Source organism: Hydra vulgaris, chromosome 15 (assembly GCF_038396675.1).
Source record: "Hydra vulgaris chromosome 15, alternate assembly HydraT2T_AEP".
NCBI classification, from domain to species: domain Eukaryota; kingdom Metazoa; phylum Cnidaria; class Hydrozoa; order Anthoathecata; family Hydridae; genus Hydra; species Hydra vulgaris.
This window is the reverse complement of record NC_088934.1, coordinates 7,008,062-7,030,280: the sequence shown is the minus strand read 5'-3', so window position 1 is coordinate 7,030,280 and position 22,219 is coordinate 7,008,062. Positions and strand designations below refer to the sequence as shown.

The following is a 22,219-nucleotide window of genomic DNA, read 5'->3' as shown; positions in this document are numbered from 1 at the left end:
CCAATCATCCTACTATGTGTTTGCGTTTAGCATCTCTTCACCTTTCTGTTTCTTTTTTATAATTCTTAAGCATGGAATCTATGATTCCTGCTTGTTGTGTTACAACAAGAATTTGAAAGCTTGAACTTGTTGTGTTTCAAACAAGAAGTTAAAAAGCCAAGCCAACTTCTTGTTTGAACTACTATTTCTAATTGTAATCATTTTTTAAACCACAAAAACAATTCTCTAGAGAAAAATATTTTTAATATTGCAACTGTGACAATATTCTTAGTTTACTAAATCTCATGTTTTATCTCAGAAGGTTGAAAAATCTTTATCTGTGTCATTCACAAAGCCAAATTTAAAATTCAAACTCAAAATATCAACTACCTGGGTCTGATCTTATTACATCTCCCAAAAATAAAGCAGAACTATTTGCAAAATTCTCTAACTTGTCTTTTGAATCTAATGACCACTTTCTGTTATTCTAGAAAATAGGTTAATCCGTGATTAGACATCCAAATTATTTTGGTTTTCATAGCTAAAGTTATTTCTCTTTTTAACCCTTTTATTTTTTGTGGTCCAAACATTCTTGTCGCATTCTTAAAAAGTATTTAAATACTCTTTAAATATTCTAGAAAAATTGACAAATTTCTTTACAAACCCCTAAACCCTTTTATCTATCTTCTAATCAGTCTTCTCTCTATTATAAGATTTTAGGTTTTTTTGACTCTCACTGAGTAAGTGAGTCCTCAACTTCCTCTTCTCAGATTATTTACTACAGTTCACTGGAAAGTTAGCATTTGCTAAGGTTTCCTCTTTTTATTATGCTCGTCAATATCTTACTACTGCTCCTAATCTACCTACCACTCATACTTCTACAAATCTTATTCACCCTGGTTCTTCTAATGGTGCCAATTCTCTTCATTTCTAGGTCTAAAAATGTATTGTACTTGCAGTTGGAACTGGTCTAGCTTTCAAACCTGAGTCACCCGTTATTGTAAGGTTGCACAAAAGTAAAACAAGCTTTCATCTCAGTTCCATCAGTCAAAATTATTGCTTGATAATTTGTCATTCAGCAAAGTTGCATCCTTTTACTGTATCTGTCCCTACATGCTCTTAAAAACGTTTATGCATCTAGCTTTTTTTTGCACATCAATGCTTTGAAGCTCTCTTCATCTTCATGTTTTTGAGACTCTCTCCATCTTCATGTTTTTAAAATTCTCTCCATCTTCATGTTTTTCTGTCTCATACAATTTACAGTTTTTCTCTGTCAACTGTTTTTTTGCTCTTTAACAAAACTCTTAACTTTTTAAAAACTTACAATTAAAATAGTGGCTGTTTGCAGCCTTGTTGGAAGTGAATTAGTTTAAATAGAAAAAAAATAATGGTAATTATTGCGGAGTACAATGGAGAGTTAATTATAATTAATATTCAAAATATTCAATATACACTAGTCAATTCTAGGTTGTTTAGGTTGAAAATTTGATCACTTAAAAATTTTTTATGACAAGATGTTCAGGACTATTACACAGACAATATTAAGAAAAGAACAAATTATTTGGTGTACGTCCTAATGAGAAAATCAATTTTTAAAGGGGATCAGGGCAACACTTTTCCCTCCCCTAGCCCCTTTTATTTATTAAAAAAATAATTATTCTATTTAAAAAAAAATCAAATTTAAGATACGTATTCAAAAATTCAATAAAAAATATCTCGGCGTTCAAAAGATATGACCATATAAAGTAAAAATAGTCAAAGTGTTACTAGATTTAATATGTATGTATGTATGTATGTATGTATGTATGTATGTATGTATGTATGTATGTATGTATGTATATGGTTTAGTCAAAAATCTAACATTTTTATTATTTATTTGCATTCAAACTAGCATAATTAATATAGTTAACATGCCAAACAAACCAAGGGATCATTTCTCTTCAAGAAAACTTATTTGTGTTTGTTGTGGTGATAAGAACTTAAAATGTACTGAACTTGTAACTGGAAATCCTTTACTAATCTTGATTAAACTGTATTCCAACACAAACTATAATCTGACACTGCTTTCCAACCCTATTGGGTTATGTCCAAGCTGCAAAATTTACTTGTACTCTGCTAAAAAAGAGAATCTTTATCACTGGTTACTTTAGAGAGGTGGTTACTCACATCAGAGAGAATAAAGAAAACTCGAAAAAGGTAATACTTATACTTGTACTTACTTATGCATATAATAAAAGCAATAGGTAACACGAATAAACATTTGTTTATTTTTTTTTATTTTATTTTTTTTTAAATATCTTCGCTTTCAACATAGCTGCAAGCAGCCACTAATTAAAGTTACAAGTTACTGAAAGAGAAAAGATGAAGATTGTAGAGCAAGATAACGATTGACGGACGACTTAAAAGATTGCAAATTATATGAATCAGGAAAGCAAGATGAAGGAAGCGAATTTCAAAGAGCTGAAGTTCAAGGAAAAAACTAGACGAATAAGCTTTTTTGGAGCACTTAGGAACAGTCACAGAAAAAGGATGACACTTAATTGAATGACGAGTAACACGAGAATGAATTATAGTAGATGGCACAAGAGATGCTAGTTCTTTAGAGCAGTGCCCATTATAGTATTTGTAGAAAAGAGAAAGAGAAGCAACATTACGACGATGTGATAATGGTTGGAGGTTGGCTGCGAGAGCAGGTCCAACAATGTTTACAATGCGTTTTTGTACCTTGTCAAAAAGAGAAAGGGCATCATTAGAAGATCCGCCCCAGATATGGCAACAGTATTCCATACAAGACCGGATTTGAGATTTATAGAGATAGAGAATAAAATCCGAAGTAAGAAAGTGACGAGCTCGATAAAGAGATGCAACCTTAGCAGATGCTAATTTTGCAACGGATTTGATATATGGTTTCCAAGAAAGATTGGAAGTAAGAGTTAATCCTAGAAGATGAAGAGTAGGTGACTCATCGAGTACATCACTGTTCATAAATATAGGAAGATCTAAATTATTGCGATAACGATTGGCTGAAAAAAACTGAGTTTTATCTGAATTAAAGTTCACCAGCCACTGTGAGCCCCATGCTGTAGCAGTAGTGAGATCTTTTTCAAGCTCAAATGCCCCCTCCAAGCAATCAGAGGGTGTTGGTTTCTTATCACGACAAGAATATATGGTAGTATCATCAGCAAACAATGCCACCTTAGATGTGAGAATATCTGGAAGATCATTAATGTAAATTAAAAAGAGTATAGAACCAAGGATAGAACCTTGAGGAACCCCTGAACTTACAGAATAAGAAGAAGAGTGTTGTCCATCGAGGACAACTTTTATGCAACGATTGGAAAGGAAGGATTCAATGATCTTAAAGATGTTGCCGGATACACCATAAGAAGAAAGCTTATGGAGAAGACCAGCATGCCAAACTTTATCAAAAGCTTTTGAAATATCAAGAGCGATGGCCTTAACCTCTCCTCCTTTATCTAATGCACGATAAAACCTGTCAGTTATTACTGTTAGCAAATCAGCTGTAGAACGAGAAGATCGAAATCCATATTGATGGTCAGAAAGTAAGTTATTCGATTCAAGATGAGAAATTAAGTGTTTGTTAATTAAAGATTCAAAAACCTTGCTTATGATAGGAAGAAGACTTATGGGACGGTAGTTAGACGAATCGGATCGCTCTCCAGAATTTTTGAAGATAGGAATAACAGATGCCGCTTTCCAGCAGGCTGGAAAGCAAGACTCTGATAAGCACTTGTTGAATAGTTTTGAGAGTATAGACGACAGCTCCGGAGAACACTTCTGCAAGACAATAACAGGTATGTTGTCTGGGCCACAAGCTGTAGAAGAGTCTAAGCAGGAAATCACTTTAGATACAGAAGCTGGAGTGATACGAATGTCAAGCAATGGATCAACCTGTTTGTTGGCAATTACAGGTAGAACGTAACTAGTGAAATTAAGAGATGATATTGATGAAAAGTTTTTAGCAAACAATTCAGCTTTGTCTTTAGGTGAGGTGACAAAGTCTGAACCATACAAGAGAGGTGGAATTATAGATTTGCCCTTATTATTGATATTATTAAAGATTTCCAGAAGTCACGAGAGCCTAATTTTTGAGATGAGATACGAGATTTCATGAACTGAGAATAGCGGGTTTTGGCATTAGACAAAACCTTTTTACAATTGTTTCTAGCAGTAATAAACAGACTTCTGTTTTCTGGAGAATTGTTTTGCTGATAAATATGGAAGTAACGGTTTCGATTGGCAATTGCAGCAGCACAGTGTGAAGAAAACCATAGAGGAGAGTGAGGCTTGACCTGGAATCGTCGAGAGGGAATAAAAGATTCCATGCCAGCCTGAATCCACGAAGTTATGTAAGAAGCACATTTGTCGACAGGAAGACGAAAGATTTGTACCCAAGGGCCATCTTGAAGAAAATCACGGAAAGAATCCCAGTCAGCTTTACTGTAGTTGAAAGAGGTTCGAGAATAGGGGGATTCAGGTGATGAAGAAGAATGAGATATTAGTTTTACAGAGATCAAACTGTGATCAGAAGCACTTAAGGGTGAATGTGCAGAAACTGAGCACTGACTAGGATCAGAAACAAGACATAAGTCGAGTAGAGAAGGTAAATGATTCGGGTTGTCTGGAAAGCGAGTTGGAAAGTTGACTATTTGAGTTAGGGATTGAGAAAGGCAAAAGTTGTGGGCTTTAATGCCTGCCGAATCACTGACACTAGAGCCAAGCCATTCAGAGTGGTGAGCATTAAAATCACCAACAACAACTATGTTAGCTGAAGGATAAAGAGAGAGGGCTTGGTCAATATGATCAGAAATAACGTCAAAAAGTGTGCAGTCTTGAGATGAAGGAGAGCGATATAGAACAAAGAGAAAGGCAATAGAGTGAAGTGGTGCTAAACGAAAGCACATAAAAGAATAGTCTGTGGATTCAAACCTAGTTTCACGACAAATGGGTGAATTCTTACGAATGTAAATGCCCAGGCCAAGCATGTGACTATTGGAGTCTTTACGAATTAGAGGAAGATAACCATCAACACTAAGATCACAAGATGAGACAGCCTAACTCAAGTTAGTCTCACAAAGAGCAAGTAGGTCTGGTGAACTTTGCAAGAGATAAGACTCAACAGAAGAAAAGTAACTTCGAAGACCACAAATATTAGTGAATGATTTAGAGAACTTGGTGATGATGATGGTTTTTTGTGTTTTATAGTTTTTGGTACTTTATTCATTTTTAAATTAGATTGAAGAACTTGACTCAAAGCATAGATAGTACTCAGAACACTGCTTAATAGCCCAAGCAATTGCCTCAATTACTACTTATAAACCCTAAGCCGTAACAAAGGGCTCCAAATGTGGCCTCCGTAATGCACACCAAAAGTACAAACAGGGACACCATCCATGCGCAACATGGCACTGTTAAATACTTTGATATTTTTCAGCTGTTGATGGAATCAGCCTCTCTGAGAGCTACCACAGAGTTCGGGAAACCTGACTACCAGCCGGCCTCAGAACCATAAAACTGAGTTTTAGAGCTGTACCCTCATTAGGAGATAATAGAATGAGTTGCCTAATCATAAAAACAGAGACACAAGCAAAACCCATGCATTGAGTCAAGAAGATCCAGCATTCAACATCCTAAACTGGAAACAATGTATTAAAATACATCTGCGCCAGCCTAATAGATGAAGAAGGGGTGCGAGGCTGGTCAACAGATAGAATCTGTTTACCCCTTAAGTCTTTGCCTAGGAGGCCTTCTACAAGACAGTAGCTGGGTGCATTTAACATCTGCCCAAGATGAGTATTTTTATCGAGACACCATCTCTAGCCTTTACTCAACCAAGAGCCCCAAGGCAGGGGGTGTTTTAAATCGGAGTTGGCATCTCCTAGCCTTTGCCTAAAAAGGCGTATCCTATAAGGCAGCAGGACATGAAGCAGATTGTACTGGGTTACATGTTACCAGTAGCAGGATAACCTGATCTTACAGGATAACCTGATCTGACAGGAATATAAATAAATATAGGTGATACAGTGTCAACATGTGATTGCCCGCTCTGTATTATGTCAAGAAATAAATCCAAATCTATAAACTTTTAGGTAATTTATAAAGAACTCATATATGCAGTTCAATTATTTACGCTTAAAACAATTTTATAATAAGTTTTATAATAAATTTTATATAAGTTTAAATAAGTATAGTTTTTTTTAATTAGGATTAGGATTACAGAAAGTCGAATTCGACACCCCTGTAGTAAAAGAGACATTGTACAGAACCTAAAAATACTGCTAATGTCAACAGGTAAGAGCTTAATTATAGCTTTTTTTAAACCTAAACTATGTAATCCTAAAACATATTTACAAAATTTCAGGTTTAAAAACAGTTGAGCAAGTACTTAACAAATCTCTGAAAGAAGTTCAACAATTTAAAAATATTGAGTTAGACAACACTGTTACATTGTTGACTGCAGGAACTTCTTTAAGTCTGCAGATTGGGAAAAAACCAACCCTTAAATCTCTACCCAGACTTTCTATAATATCAAAAGAAAGCATAATATGTCAGACTGTACTATTGATTCAATAGCAATGGAATTAAGAAAAGATTTGGGTAGATTAGGTGTGGAATCTAATTCTTCCAAAAAAATTAGGATATTGCCACATGCTCTAGATAACTATTACTCAATGGAAAAAGTGGAACTTTTATCCAAAAATAAAGTTAAAGAAAATAAAACTATTGAAACTGTCATTAAAGATCTAGTGTTTGTCAAAGATCCAATATCTCTAGTTAATCATGTTTGCACTGCTAGGGGACTAGAAATCGATAATACTATTATTCATGTAGGAATAGACAGTGGCCAAGGATCTTTAAAAGTTATTATGAATGTTTTTAACAGAGAAGTATATTATGACTCCAAAGAAACCAAGAATACTAGAGTGAACAAAGTTATAATATTGGCTTTTGCCAAAAATGTCTACGAAAGCCACACAAATCTTCAAATTCTTATAGAAAAAACAAAGCTAAACGATTTAAAGTTTTACCTTGCTGCAGATCTTAAATTACTCAACATAGTTTTGGGTTTGTCAGGACATGGGGGAAAATTATTCATGTTTATTTTGTGATGGTGATAAAATAAATCTTGGAGAAAAAACATGTATAAAAACTTTGCTGAAAGTGGATTTAAAAAAAGCTCAATGCAACTCTACAAGAATGTTATACATCCATGTCTCCTAGTTGAGTCTGGAGAGATGTATGTGCTTGATATAATCTCTCCTCCAGAACTTCATTTACTGATAAAGATTATAACAGAGATTTCAAATGTCTTGTGTAAAGTACCTGATGTTGCTATCTGGTTAAAAAAACATGGAGTTATTTGGCATGGGTATAATAGAGGTGGACTGGATGGTAGAAATGCTAACAAAATATGGAGGCATTTGCCAAATTTGGAAGAATTTATCTTAGATAATTTTTCTTCTTACCATCCAGTTGTTGAACTGTTAAAGTCTTTCTACAGGTAAATTTTAAATTTACTTAATTTTACAAAGTATTTATATATTAAAGGTAAATAATTATAAGGTAAATAATTAAAAAATAAATATTTATTGAATCAAAAGCAATTTCTCACAAATGACACAAAAATTTACATTTAGTTGTAAACATGTGTTTCAGAATGAAACTCCATGATGGTTATGCTGATGCCATTGCAACATATATAAGGAAGTTGAAGGTAAAAGTTACATAAATGTATAAACAACTCATACATTTAAAAATGAAGTTTTAATTTTTGTGTGTATTAAGTGGCATTTTTTAAAAATATTAATTTAGGAAAACCAAGAGTATGTGAAGACTACATTTAACCACAATCTTTCAATGGGATGGAAAGGTCATATAATTGAACACCATCTTGTCATGTTTTTAAATAGAAATAAGCTGCCATTGGGAGTATTTTCTGAGCAATGTTCCGAATCTGTTCATCATAATATGCTGAAAACACTAAGCAGATTCTCAACCTCAGAGTTCAGAGAGAAACATGGAGAGCTTCTTTGAAAGGCAATAGTTGAATATTCAAGTTGTAGAATTCTTTCTTTGCTATTGACTACATAAATTATACATATCTTGTATATTATATCATATAGTTTTGAAGATTATATTATATCAGTATATGTTATGAATTATATTATACTGTTTCAGAGTATATATATCTATATATCTCTATATCTCTATATCTATATATCTATATATATCTCTATATATCTCTATATATCTCTATATATATATATATATATATATATATATATATATATATATATATATATATATATATATATATATATATATATATATATATATATATATATATATATATACAGCAGATGATTTTATATTATGCCATAAAATATAATTATATATTTAAAATTATGTTATACAATGTTATACAATGAGATTAGGTTTTATTATATCATGAATATTACACTAGACTTAATTTTTTGTAGTTTTACTTTAAATAGTCATATCAAGATATACCAAGATATTTTTTATTGAATTTTTGAATATGTATCTGAAGTTTGATTTTTTTTAAGATGGCATAATTTTCTTTAAAAATAAATAAAGGGGGGCAAGGGGAGGGGAAAAAGTTGCCCTGATAACCTTTAAAAATTGATTTTCTCATTAGGACGTACACCAAATAATTTGTTCTTTTCTTAATATTGTCTGTATAATAGTACTGAACATCTTGTAATAAATTTTTTTAAGTAATCAAATTTTTAACCTAAACGACCTAGAATTGACTAGTGTATAAGTACTAGGCAAAAAATAATTTTTAATACTTTTGAATAAATAGCATCTTTTTATGATTCTAAAAACATGCTTCATAACATATTTCATAAAAATCTTTTTTTTTCTTCTCCTTCCACAAAAACATTAATTAAAGGTTTACAATTAATTTTATTTTTTAATATTTTAATTTGACATAAAAACTAAAAAAAAAACTGTTTACTTTGCCTAGCAGCTAATTTAACCAAGCTCAAAATTTTGAATATTTCAAAACATGTGAAGATTTTGTGTGCATCAATTGCTTGTGGTAATAATTAGTAAATAAATAATATGAAAAGATAAATAAAAAATTTAATTATAAGTTATTAATTAAAAAAGTTTAATTAATAACTTATAAGACTTGTTTTTGTTTTTGAGTTTTCCTTAAAAAAATACAACATTATGAAAGAGACCTTTGCTTGGCAACATTAGGAAAGCTCAGTATCACACGCAAACTTATCATTATTATATGAAAGGTCAATATCACACAAGAACTTACCATTATTATATAAAAGGTCAATATCACACAAAAACTTATCATTATTGTATGAAAGGTCAGTATCACACAAGAGCATTATATGAAAGGTCAGTATCACGAAAGAACTTATCACAGGAGACTACAACTATGACTACAAGACCGCAACAATTTTGTGTTTCTCAACAGAGTAGAATCACTTTTGAAACTCTAAAAAAAAAACAAAAACAATTTTTTTACTTTTTTGTTTGATAATAAAATTTATTACTTTTATTTCTGTTGCTAAAGAAATGTTTAGGATAACTGTTTTTGTAAATATTCTATTATCAATTGTGCAGTTCCTCTTTGTACAAAAGTACTTGACGACAGCCAGTTTAGTAAGAGTGAGTAGACATTTTGGTGCAGATAACACCACTTTATTGTTAGTTTTTATTATGAAACATTTAATGATTTCGGCTTTGAGCACTCTTAATATTGACTTTGAGTACTTTCAAAGTCAACCCTAAAACTCCAAAACTTGAATCTTGACAAATAAGACCAAACCAAAAAGACAAACAAGACCACCGTGAAAACAAGTTACCTTGGAATATATTGTCATTCAGCAAAGTTGCAAATTGTGGAACATTAATAGATTTTTTGGAAACCTTATTACAGATCAAAATCACAAATCTTTAAATAAAACAAAGTGGATTAAAAAGATTTTAAAATTAAAAAGTGATAAAATTGAGAAGAAAAAAAAATTGAACTTTTAATTTTAGTGATACCATTGTCTTATAATATAAAATAAATAACAGACAACTTAACCAAAAGACAAATATTATATAATATAAGAAATAAGTAGTTTAAAGATAAAAATACAAAAAGCTCAACCTCTTCTCTAGCACTTCAGGATCAGTGATTCTTGTGTTTGTCATATGTGTATGAATGCCACTGCGACCATGCCATGATGGACCCTTGCAAAAAAGCCAACTTTATTTAACTTTGTTTTGTGTATAATTACATCATATACAAAAAAAACAAAAACAACAACAAAAGAATGTAGAATTTATTTCTAAATTGACATACAGCACCAGCACCACCAGCCACAGTTTCATAATAGCCACTATTTCCATCACCAAATGTAACATTGTTCATGCAACCCTAAATTTGTAATTTTTTTCATACTTCAAATTAAACAATGATATAAATAATAAATTTTTCGGAATATTTGAAATAAATAATAAATTTAATTTGAATTAATCAACCTGAGAAGCAGCGCATGTTTCAAATGCTTTGAAAATAACATCTACAAGTCGCTGACTGGTCAGAACATTTCCTCCTACTACAGCAGCATCAGAATGTGGATTGATTAAGCAACCCTCTGGGATAACAACATCAATCGGTGCTAAGCAACCCTTTATATATATAAAAAATGAATTTAATCAACATAACATTTTATCTACTACATTAATGGTTTGAAATTATACAATACAAAATTTAGATTAAAAATTATATTTTTTTATTATTGCACATATTTATATACCATTATAATAAACTTACAATTTTTTTTTTTTAATTATGTATATTGTTATGATTATCATATACTATGTTTATAATTATTATACATATTTTTATTATTTGATATAATACTTGTAAATTAAAAACTATTTAAAAAATATTTTAACCTGGTTTAAAGGTATATCTTTACCAATCATACATCGTATGCAATAAATAAGAGCAGAATATGCAACAGCACGAGGAGCATTGCAGTTTCCATATACTTGAGGTCCAGTTCCAGTAAAGTCAAACTTTGCAGAACCCTAAAAGCACATCTTGAAGTAAATGAAATGATAGTGACAGCTACCATAATAATATATTTAGTTATTAATTACAGTCATGTGATGTTGAAATAAAAATATATTTAAAAAGCAATATTATTTTTTATTCTTAATTTTTGTTTTTCTTAAATGTTCCATTTGACGATCATTGTTATCACAGATAAGTATACAACATTTAGACCGGGACATCAATGCTTTATTTATAAGTTCTTGAGAGATGTTCCTCCATATATCTTTTATATTCCGAATAAGCCCTGTAATAGTTTTTGCTTTTCATTTTTTAAATTGATTTAATATATAACTTAATGTAAAAAAGTCCATAGGTGCGTAATCTGGTGAGTTCGGTGTCCACATTTTGGGATGAATAAATTTGATTTTTTGGTCAATTAAAAATTTAATGGTCATTTTCAAATAGAAGTCATTTTTTGGATATAGTCTCTTGATATCATTTTTAATAAATATTTTTAAAGCACTCTTTATGTAATTACTTGAATTATTAATTAACTCCTGATTTGATAAATATTAGAGATGTTAATCCTTTTGCACAAACTCCTCCCTATACCAATTTTTTTGATCATGAAAACCATCTCTAGATCGCACAAGGTGATAAAGCATGTACACATCCTTTTAAAACTTTTTTTTTAAATAAAATATTTTATCAATATTTAATTGACTTTCTTGATATCGTAAACTTTCTAGATAATTCAAAAATAGTTGTTGGATTGTCTTTTTTTAATAAGTTTTTCACCTGAAAAATTTGGCGTAAATTTAGCTTTAATGATTGATGTTGATGTTCAGCTTTTTTGCCATTTAAATCATGTTTTTCTTAATGCTCACCACATTATTTTTAACTCTACTAATAGTGGTTATTGAAACTTTGATTGATTGCTTTTCTAATAATTTCTTAATCATTTTAAACCTTTTCTAAAAGTTTCTTAATCATTCTTATCCAAGTTGTACCAAAAATAAAATACGCCCTTTAATATTTCTTGATTTTTTTTGTCAACATGCTTTGTTTACATAAATCTTTTTTTCCCGCTATCTACTTTAAATGTGTGATTAAATTATATAAATAACATTGTTACATATTGTTTAATTAAAAAAGTAATTAAGTTTCAAAATTTCTATTTCAATGTCACATGACTGTAGACAGTATGTTAGAGATGAGTTGGTTTTTCTCAACCTCATCACCTATCCATTGATACTCAAACCCATTCCTAATTAATTAGTAAATTACTACCATATATTGTATAAAATTATGAGCTTGAACGAATATGTGATTTTATTTCTAATATATCACAAAGTTTAAATTACGATACATGACGAAACTTTCTATTGATAAGACCAATGCTTGTACAATTGTTTTGATAAGAAGCTTTCTATTGATAAGACCAATGCTTGTACAATTGTTTGTAAATGTGTTCACAAATTTGAATGTTGTGATTTGTGTGATTTGTTTGTTTTACTTATGAGTGCATTGTGACATTAATACTCTTTAATAAATATTAGAAGATTCTCTATAAGGTAAACAATATAGATAACTCTATATAATTTTATTTATACAGCCATTACTTTCTACTTTTATGATATAAAAGAAAAATGCTCTTTTTATAGCAGTACTGTACTATAAATAACAAAGTTTTGATAGAATTTCTAATGGAATTCCGGCAGTCCATATATTAAAAAAAAATGTGTATAAACTTTTGCTTTCTGAAATCAGATTGATTTCTAATCTTTAAAAATGTACTTAAATTTTTAACCCTTTTATGAAATCTTTCAATATATTATTTTTAAACATAAAATATTTATTGAACATAACATTCAAGTGTTATACTATTTGGAAATAAATAAACAGTTATTTTAAAACTTAAAATTTTTAAAAATAACTGGCAAGTTAATGTAGATTGAGCTTGTCTTCCTTCATTAGGAATTATTATTAAGTGCTGTTATTATTATTAGGTGCTGTAAAATAAAAAATAAATAAAATTCCAAACAAGGACCTAAAAGGCATTCTAATGCTAAGTAGTTCATCCATTTATTCAATCATTTTTTTAAAATGTGCTTTAAATGTGCAAACATGTATTAAATACAAATAATTTATTATTTATTATTATTTACTTTTAAATTGTTAAATTTATTTTTAAATTTAACAACTTAAAAATAAATAATAATAAATAATAAATTCTAAATAAAGAAGTATAAAACTAAACAAATAAAAGTAATGTGCAATAGATAATAATAAAAATAAAGTATACGCGTATAATTTATTTAAATATTTAAAATATAAAAATCTAAACCTGCTCTTCGTTAATAGAAACAATAAGATTAATAGGAGATCCGTCATCCATGTAGTCACATGATTCAAGTATTGTTTTACCAGTCTTCAACTAGAAATAAAAAAATTACTAATCATTAAAACCATAAAAATTATTTGATATTTATTTCTTTGACTGTGTGACCATTTAACGGTGCACAAAATATTACTAATGATATGATATAAACATATATATCTGTGAGGGCATCAGAAAAAATGTCAACTAAATGTTTAAGTCCGACAAGTACAATTTAGATATTAATTCCAGCAAAATAATTTTTATTTCTTTCCATCATTCTTTTTTCTTTTTCTTCTTTGTCTGGAAAACTGTCAGAATTTTAAAATCTAAAAAACCCAACATTAAAAACCTAGAGTGTGCAAAATGTATTAGGACAGTACATACCTAAGTCTGCTAATTCAAGTAAGACAGTAAATCTGCTAATTTTATAATATTTATGTGAATATAATGGATGTTGAATAAAAATCCATGAAAACTTTTAATTGCAATTAATAGGTTAAAATTGAAACAGAAATATATTTGGATAAAGAATTTCCGAAAATTCATGCACAGAAACTTTGTTTTGTCATAAAAATTTGTTTTTTCATAAAAATAAAACTAGCTTTCTTTAATTTACTCTCATAAATTCAGAAAACTCTCATTAAATAAACTCTCATTTACTCTACAAATGTAGACATATTCTAATAATCTATATAAATATTTTGTAAACAAAAAATGGTATATATTAGCTATGTTATTAAAAAATAAATTAAGCTTGAAGTGGAACTATGCACAGAACAGAAATATGCAAACTTTAGTTACAGATAAATAAACTTGAATTCTTCAGAAAATATAAGTTTCGACAGTATACTTTAAAAAAATTTTTTTTTTTAGATACTAGTAATGATTTCCAGAAAGTTACAAGATTGCACTATATATCATTGAGTCACAACAATCATTTAAATGCAGTTCACTAATGAGGTCACACACGGAAGTTGCAAATTTGTTGATTTCATGCAGTTATTTTTATGCAAATAAATTTCTTGTGAGTATTTCAAGTGAAATATTATATTTCTAAAACTTGTTTGAATGTGTGAATATTATATCCATATTAAATATTATATCCATACAACTCGTACTTTCGATGAGAAATAGCAGTCATCGAATATTTCTAGCTACAACGTATAACAACAAGTATAACGCTTATTTCTAGCTACAGTATAACGCTTTGAAACTATTGTATATTTTTTAAACTATTGCAACATTATTATGCATAAAAAATAAAAAAAAAACGATAAAAATATACATACTCCACTTATTTAGGTAGCCTAAAATATGATAAAACTATGCAATATGCATATTAAAAAAATATGCATATTGCTTTAAGTCCCAACTTCTAATTGTTAAAACAAAGAAACAAGAAATTATGCACAGAAATGGAAATGCCCACTAGTATTGAAAATATCCCCCGTCGAGCTTTTGAGCATCTTTGCAACACAGAAATGGAAATGCTTCATAGAGTAATCTTTTATTAGTTCTGATTTTTCCAAATTGAATACAATTTGAATAGGCAAGGCCTTTTCCAAGATCTTTATTATTTTTCTTGAGTACTTACTCTATTACAAAGTTTCAGATTTTTACCTACCAGTTTTTTGCATAGACAATTTCTTTTCGAATACTCAAAAAATTCTTAATTGGGCAACATTCTGGTAAAATAATAACTTTGATCACATTTATTGAATTATCTTCAAAGAACGATGCGGTATAATGAAAATAAGTAAGGTTAGCAAGAATAAGTATTGATCAATATTAAAACACTATTTAATAATAGACAGTGTTTCTTGATGCAATACACCAAGCAATGAGTTTGTTAAACATCAAGACCGCTGATAACAAAAGACATTTTTGACAACCCTTTATCAGAAATGCACAACCAGACTAGCACTTTTAATAAAATATAGGCAAACTGAAAAAATTAATATTTTCGATATTAAATTTTGCAGATTGAGAAAAAAACAAACAGTGCAGTTGATTATGATGTAAGCCAAAGAGAAATAAGACTCATAATCAATAACGGACTATTTCCCTTGCAGATACTGATACAGGTAATCACACCTTGCAAATTCTTGCTCCCTGGTTATATAGTTGTTAACAGTTGTTACATCCCTCTATCTAGCTCCAAAAAATGAACCTTAACAAGCAAAACCATTGAATGAAAAACAAGTTAATAGAGCAACTACTATTTTTGTGGAACTGAACTAGTTTCTGAATATATATATATATATATATATATATATATATATATATATATATATATATATATATATATATATGTATATATATATAAAATATGTGTATATATATTATATATTAAATGTAAATATATTCCTATAGTTTGTAATCTAAATTTACCGTTTGTGTTAAAAAATGGCTCTTAACTACTGACATATAACAAGACAAAATTAAGTACAGTTTATGTCAAAACTATTAAATTTAATTTAGAAAACTAATTAAATTTGATCGCTATTTTAAAAAACCGCAAAAGTGCAAATAAAAGACTAGAATATATATATATATATTTTTTAAACAAAAACATTTTGAATGTTTTTTTATTTTAATTTTTTTACTGTTTACATACATTGACTGACAAATAGATAGAACATGCAAGGAGTGCTGCTTCATTGACTGCAATTTTTACCATAAAACTTCAATTTTATGTTTTTTTTTTAAAAAAAAACAACAACATAAAGGTTGGCGTTTATGGTAAAAATTGAAATTAAAAAGATTATTATATTTTTTGAAAATATTTTTGAAATTTTTTTTTGAGGGGATTTTTTATTTAACTTTTTGACTTTAATTTTATTTTTATTTAAAAATATTTTTATGCAGGCCTGTGTAGACTCTATTGCCAAACCCTTATTCGGAAGTTAAGTTAACACCCAGAATTTTTTTTAATCATTTATACATTAAATAAGAGGTATTTTAATAAAAAAATAACATTTTTTTATCAAAATTCTTACCTTGGTAGCCGAAGCAATATCCTTTAGCATTTCTCTGACAACATCTTCAGCATTTTTCTAAATAAAAAACACAAACCTGTATATACAAAAATGCCACAGACCTGCTTTACAAAACAATTGTAATTAAATACATAGCACCCATGGAACTGTATATCACTTATACAAAGTTAGCAATACCTGAATATAGCTCATATAAGCTTGGACTACATCTAGACCATACTCATCGATAAGATTTTTTATAAGAAGAATACCCTAAAAAAATATTTTTGACAACCATAGATCTTATAATCATTAATTCAACAAAATATTTTTGTACATTATTATACTAAAATGATGGTTGTAAAATAATAATATTTCCTATTCTGAAAAAACAATAAACATGAAATAATAAATAAAATAATTATCAAATATTAACAATAGAATCAGTTATATAAAACTCTGTGTAAATCTTTGTATAACACAAATTCTTTAAAAAAAAAAAGAGCACCCTATTTTAAAAAACAACAAACCTTATTGTTTGCAGCAATCTGGGCTTTTAAATCTGAAATATTATCTTTAAGATTTCGTGTACCTGAGCAACCAGGATATTGTTTGGGGGCAAAAAGTGCTTCTTTTAGAGCTAAGTAATTAAGTAGAAAGAAAGTAAAAAGTAGGTAAAATTTACAAACTTAAAAAATAAAGAAAAATATCTATTAACTATTAATTACATTCTTCTTGAAAAACTCCATTTTCAACAATCTTAAAGCTTTTAAAAACAGCTCCTTCTTCAAATATTGTCTTTGAGTTTGGTGGCATTGATCCTTCAAAAATATATCACATATATTTAAAATATCATATTAAGAAAAAAATAACAATAATGTACTACCAACATAAACCATTGGCAGAGTTAAAAATGTTTCAATGTGGTAGTGGTACAGAGGCATTCATAATTCATGAGATTCATAAATGAGAGGTAAAAAATTGTTGTAAAGAAGAAACTAAAGTGTAGGGAAGTATCAACTTATTCCTCTGTGCAACAGACCAATATTCAAACCTTATATCCAGACTTATTCAGATCTTCGGGTTTATGTTTCGGAGTAACAAGATTAAAAGAGGGACAGCTAAGATAAAATAAAAATTATTTGCAACTATGGTAACCCTTCTGGCTTTTATGCTTGATTAAAAAAAAAAAAAAATCTTATATACAATTAAATACAAATCTATTTATATACAATTATGTTTGTGATTATTTGGTGGGATATTTTAACCTGGGAACTACAATACTCTACTCAAAAAGAGTACATACCAGGAGTAGTCCCACCAATATCAGCATGATGACCACGAGATGCAACAAAAAAAACTGGTTTTTTAACACCACTGTAAAATACCTAAATTAAACATAACATTAATAAATAAAATCGCATTATAGTTTATAAAAAATATCTTTTTAAATTTTGTAAAATATAATCACTTTTTTTTGCTTAACCAAATTTTATGACTAATATACTAGTAATACTTTATTTTAGATTCTGTATAATACAATTACATTTTTTCCATTAAAATTTCATTTTAGGTTTTGTTCAATTCAGTCAAATTTATTTCATAAACAATGTTTTACTTTCTGTTGAATACAACTACATTTATTCCAAAAAATATATTTATTTAGCTTCTCTATAACACAATTGCTTTAATTAAAAATAAAAATTTGATGACTTATTACTTCATTGCAAATAATATTATATTGTTAATTTGTCATTTTTGATTATTGTAGCTAATATTATTGCTATTATTATTAAACAAAAAAAAATCAATCTAGCATACTGGTGTAATGACAGTAAGATCTGGAAGATGAGTTCCTCCAGCTGATGGATGGTTGCTTAGCAGCACATCACCTTCTATTAATTTATCACCAAGCATTTTGATCTTAAATATTTAAATTTTATTTAAAACAAACAAAAAACAACAACAGTAAAATGCAAATTTACCACAATAACAACAACTGATATACCTAACAATACCTGGTATTTAATAGTTTCTTGCATAGCACCAAGATGAACAGGTATGTGAGGAGCATTAGCAACAAGTCCTCCATCTGAACCAAACATTGCGCATGAAAAATCTAAGCGCTCCTGAAATAATTACATTAAAAATTATTCAAATATAAAAATTTATTGGCTGTTTTGATACACCATGTTAGTATACTATAAATTATTTATATTACAAACTAGAGATCATATATCATACACAATAGTGTACAATATAGTATAATATATTAGAGTTAACACAGGATAGGATAGCGATAATGATTATGCTTTTGGATGATTTTCCTTTGAGTCATAGGCCAGATATTTTTTCCAGGCACAGGTTTTTAATCTATTATGGATTTTCTTAAGTATTTACACTACTCTCAAAGAAGGCTTTATTTCAGGACAGGTTTTTTATTTTTTTATTTATATGAGCTATTTAGATGGTCTTGGCCTTTTTCTTGCATTGATTATTAAATTTGTATTATTCATTAGGATTTTACATAATACTTTAACCTCAAATTTATTTGTTAGTGGCAAAACTTTCTTATCAGTTTTATTTTTTATCAAACTTTTTAAAAATTTTCCCACATGAACACCCATGAAATCATTTTCCTACCTAAAGCAATAAACTTTTAAAAATACTATCATGTCATGTCAAATATAATAAGAATTAAAAACATTGGATTCCACTGTGAACCACAATGACAACCATGATTGAAGTCTTCCCACATCCGATCTTTTTTTATTATAAAACAACATAGTAGTTAAATTAAGTGAGGGTAAGTGAGTTAAGAAACTCTATAGGAATGGTTAAATGAAAATTTAGACATTAAAAAAATTGTCATAGTATTTACAAAAACTTTTATAAAATGACAAAAAAAAAAAAAGTGTAAATCAAAAATTAGTTATAAAAATGACCTTAAAAATGGTAGATGTAAGAAAATGTGTTCAAGTTTTACAAAAATAACATTTCACAAGGAAAACTATTTTTATTATAAACATATAATTAAAAGATATGAAAGTGAACTGTGCGCAGAAAACACAAAAATTTTGAAAAAAAAAAACTTATTTTAAAATAATCGCTAAGTAACCATAGAAAAAGAGGTAAAAAATCAATTTTTTAAACTTGCACACTCATAGATTGTTAAGAACAAAGTCAAACATCAAAAACAAATTACATAACAAATTATAGAACCACTATTGAAACGATCAGCAAAGAGCTGCCACTCACACTTATGATTTTTAATAAGAACATTACTTTGGATGATTATTTTACTTTGTCAAGCTGTTAGGAATGTTGTTACAGCTGTTAGGAATGTTGGGGAACACTCCAGTGACCCCAAGATTATTTCTCCAGACCTCAAGTACAAAATAAAACCTAAACTTGAAAGCAATGTATTGGTATTGCAATAAATTAAAAAAATGATATTAAAATAAATTAAAAATCAAAATAAAAAAGCAATGTATGGCTTGCAATAAATTGTCCTAAAAGTATGACTATACCAGTAATTAGGCAATCTAGTTATTCTGTTCTATTGGTTAAAAAAAAAATGAAAATGAAAAAGATTGCATTGACAATATTTTGATTCTGTTCATGTGCAAATATCATCCGAATGAAAATTATGTTATTTGAAAGTATCAATCATGTTTATAAAAAAAGTCCTGCTAGGAGATGCCAACTCCAACAGGGTAAACAGATTCTATCTGTTGACCAGCCTCGCACCCCTTCTTCATCTATCAGGCTGGCGCAGATGTATTTTTAATACATCGTTTCCAGTTTAGGATGTTGAATGCTGGATCTTCTTGACTCAATGCATGGGTTTTGCTTGTGTCTCTGTTTTTATGATTAGGCAACTCATTCTATTATCTCCTAATGAGGGTACAGCTCTAAAACTCAGTTTTACGGTTCTGAGGCCGGCTGGTAGTCAGGTTTCCCGAACTCTGTGGTAGCTCTCAGAGAGGCTGATTCCATCAACAGCTGAAAAATATCAAAGTATCAACGGTGCCATGTTGCGCATGGATGGTGTCGCTGTTTGTACTTTTGGTGTGCATTGCAGAGGCCACATTTGGAGCCCTTTGTTACGGCTTAGGGTTTATTAGTAGTAATGAGGCAATTGCTTGGGCTATTAAACAGTGTTTTGAGTACTATCTATGCTTTGATTCAAGTTCTTCAATCTAATTTTAAAATGAATAGTGTACCAAAAACTATAAAACACAAAAAACCATCATCATCACCAAGTTCTCTAAACCTATCATTCACTAATATTCGTGGTCTTCAAAGTAACTTTTCATCTGTTGAGTCTTATCTCTTGCAAAGTTCACCAGTTACTTGCTCTTTGTGAGACTAACTTGTTCTATTAAAGTTGGTGAATTAAAATTATTACGTATACGTGGTAAAAGTCACGTAGATAAACGTGATGAAAGTCACGCATTCATTTATGTTTTTAATGACTATTGTTGTTTTATAATTGTCATGGGAATTATAACTTTGTATTTATATACGATTTTTGTAATAAAACAGAAGGTTGAAAAATGCTTAGATAGTTGTTTTTAATATATGTATATAAACGAATAGAAGAATGGAACAAGCTATTTCGGCTATTATGCCACCAGTATTTGATGGCAACCATCAACGGTTTATCCGTCAACTGCGAACATATATTGCAGCAATGGACATTGACGAAGCAAAGAGAAAAACGATAACACTAACATGTTTGCCACCACAGATTTATTCTGCATTAGAAGATCTATGCTTGCTGGCATACCCAGAAGACGATTCAGTGACTTACGAAGAGATCGAGGAAAATATTATGAAGCTTTTTAAACCAAAGTCATCGTTAATACTACGCTTTGAATTTGCAACAATTAAAAAAGCAAGTAACGAGAGTGTGACGGAATTTTCACGACGGATTGCAAGAAAAGGTAAAAAATTCAGATTGCTGCTGAAGGATGCAAATTTACGGATAGAGATGACAGGATGCGCGACCAATTTATCACTGGCTTTAACGATGGAGCTACGATCAAACGACTATTACTAGAATCTGAAGAACTTACATTTGCAAAGGCTGTTGAGGTTGCTGTTACTTTGGAACGATTGACTCAAGAAGCCCGACAGTTGGATGGTTCCGATAATGTGATGGTTGCAGCAACATCGCTACTTCCCCAAGCAACTGGTTTTTTTTTTTTTTTTTTTTTTTTTTTTTAAACATCTTCGCTTCCAACAAGGCTGCAAGCAGCCACTAATTAAAGTTGGAAGTTACTGTAAGAGAAAAGATGAAGATTGTAGAGCAAGATAACGATTGACGGACGATTTAAAAGATTGCAAATTATATGAATCAGGAAAGCAAGATGAAGGAAGCGAATTCCAAAGAGCTGATGTTCGAGGAAAAAAACTAGACGAATAAGCGTTTTTGGAGCACTTAGGAACAGTCACAGAAAAAGGATGACACTTAATTGAATGACGAGTAACACGAGAATGAATTTTAGTAGATGGCACAAGAGACGCTAGCTCTTTCGAGCAGTGCCGGAACAAATAAAATAACATGTTTTAATTGTGGGAAATTTGGACATTATGCATGGGACTGCGAGGCAAAATGCAAGAACTGTTCACACAATCATCGAGCTAAAGACTGCATCAAACGATTGCAAGGTTTAAAAGGAAAAGGGAGAATTTGGAAATAATGGCATCCAGCATTCTCCCTGAAACAGCGTTGCCATTATTAGAAGTTAAAATAAACGGAATGTTTTGAACAGCATTAATTGATTCTGGATGCTCAATTACAGTGGTTCA

General features: G+C 29.5%; 1 protein-coding gene across 6 annotated transcripts in view; it reads right to left on the bottom strand.

Moving 5' to 3' along the window:
- LOC136072111 (5-oxoprolinase-like) overlaps positions 1-22,219 on the bottom strand; it is a 119,573-nt gene that overhangs the window by 8,687 nt on the left and 88,667 nt on the right. For all 6 annotated transcript variants that reach the window (XM_065820448.1, XM_065820449.1, XM_065820446.1 and 3 more), the window contains exons 26-37: positions 18,421-18,531; positions 18,224-18,325; positions 17,709-17,790; positions 17,131-17,223; positions 16,933-17,042; positions 16,601-16,675; positions 16,424-16,480; positions 13,389-13,478; positions 10,939-11,073; positions 10,519-10,668; positions 10,340-10,414; positions 10,145-10,227 (exon numbers count right to left, since the gene is read on the bottom strand). In XM_065820448.1, the coding sequence (XP_065676520.1) occupies positions 10,145-10,227; positions 10,340-10,414; positions 10,519-10,668; positions 10,939-11,073; positions 13,389-13,478; positions 16,424-16,480; positions 16,601-16,675; positions 16,933-17,042; positions 17,131-17,223; positions 17,709-17,790; positions 18,224-18,325; positions 18,421-18,531 (1,163 nt within the window). The remainder of the gene's footprint in view (positions 1-10,144; positions 10,228-10,339; positions 10,415-10,518; positions 10,669-10,938; positions 11,074-13,388; positions 13,479-16,423; positions 16,481-16,600; positions 16,676-16,932; positions 17,043-17,130; positions 17,224-17,708; positions 17,791-18,223; positions 18,326-18,420; positions 18,532-22,219) is intronic.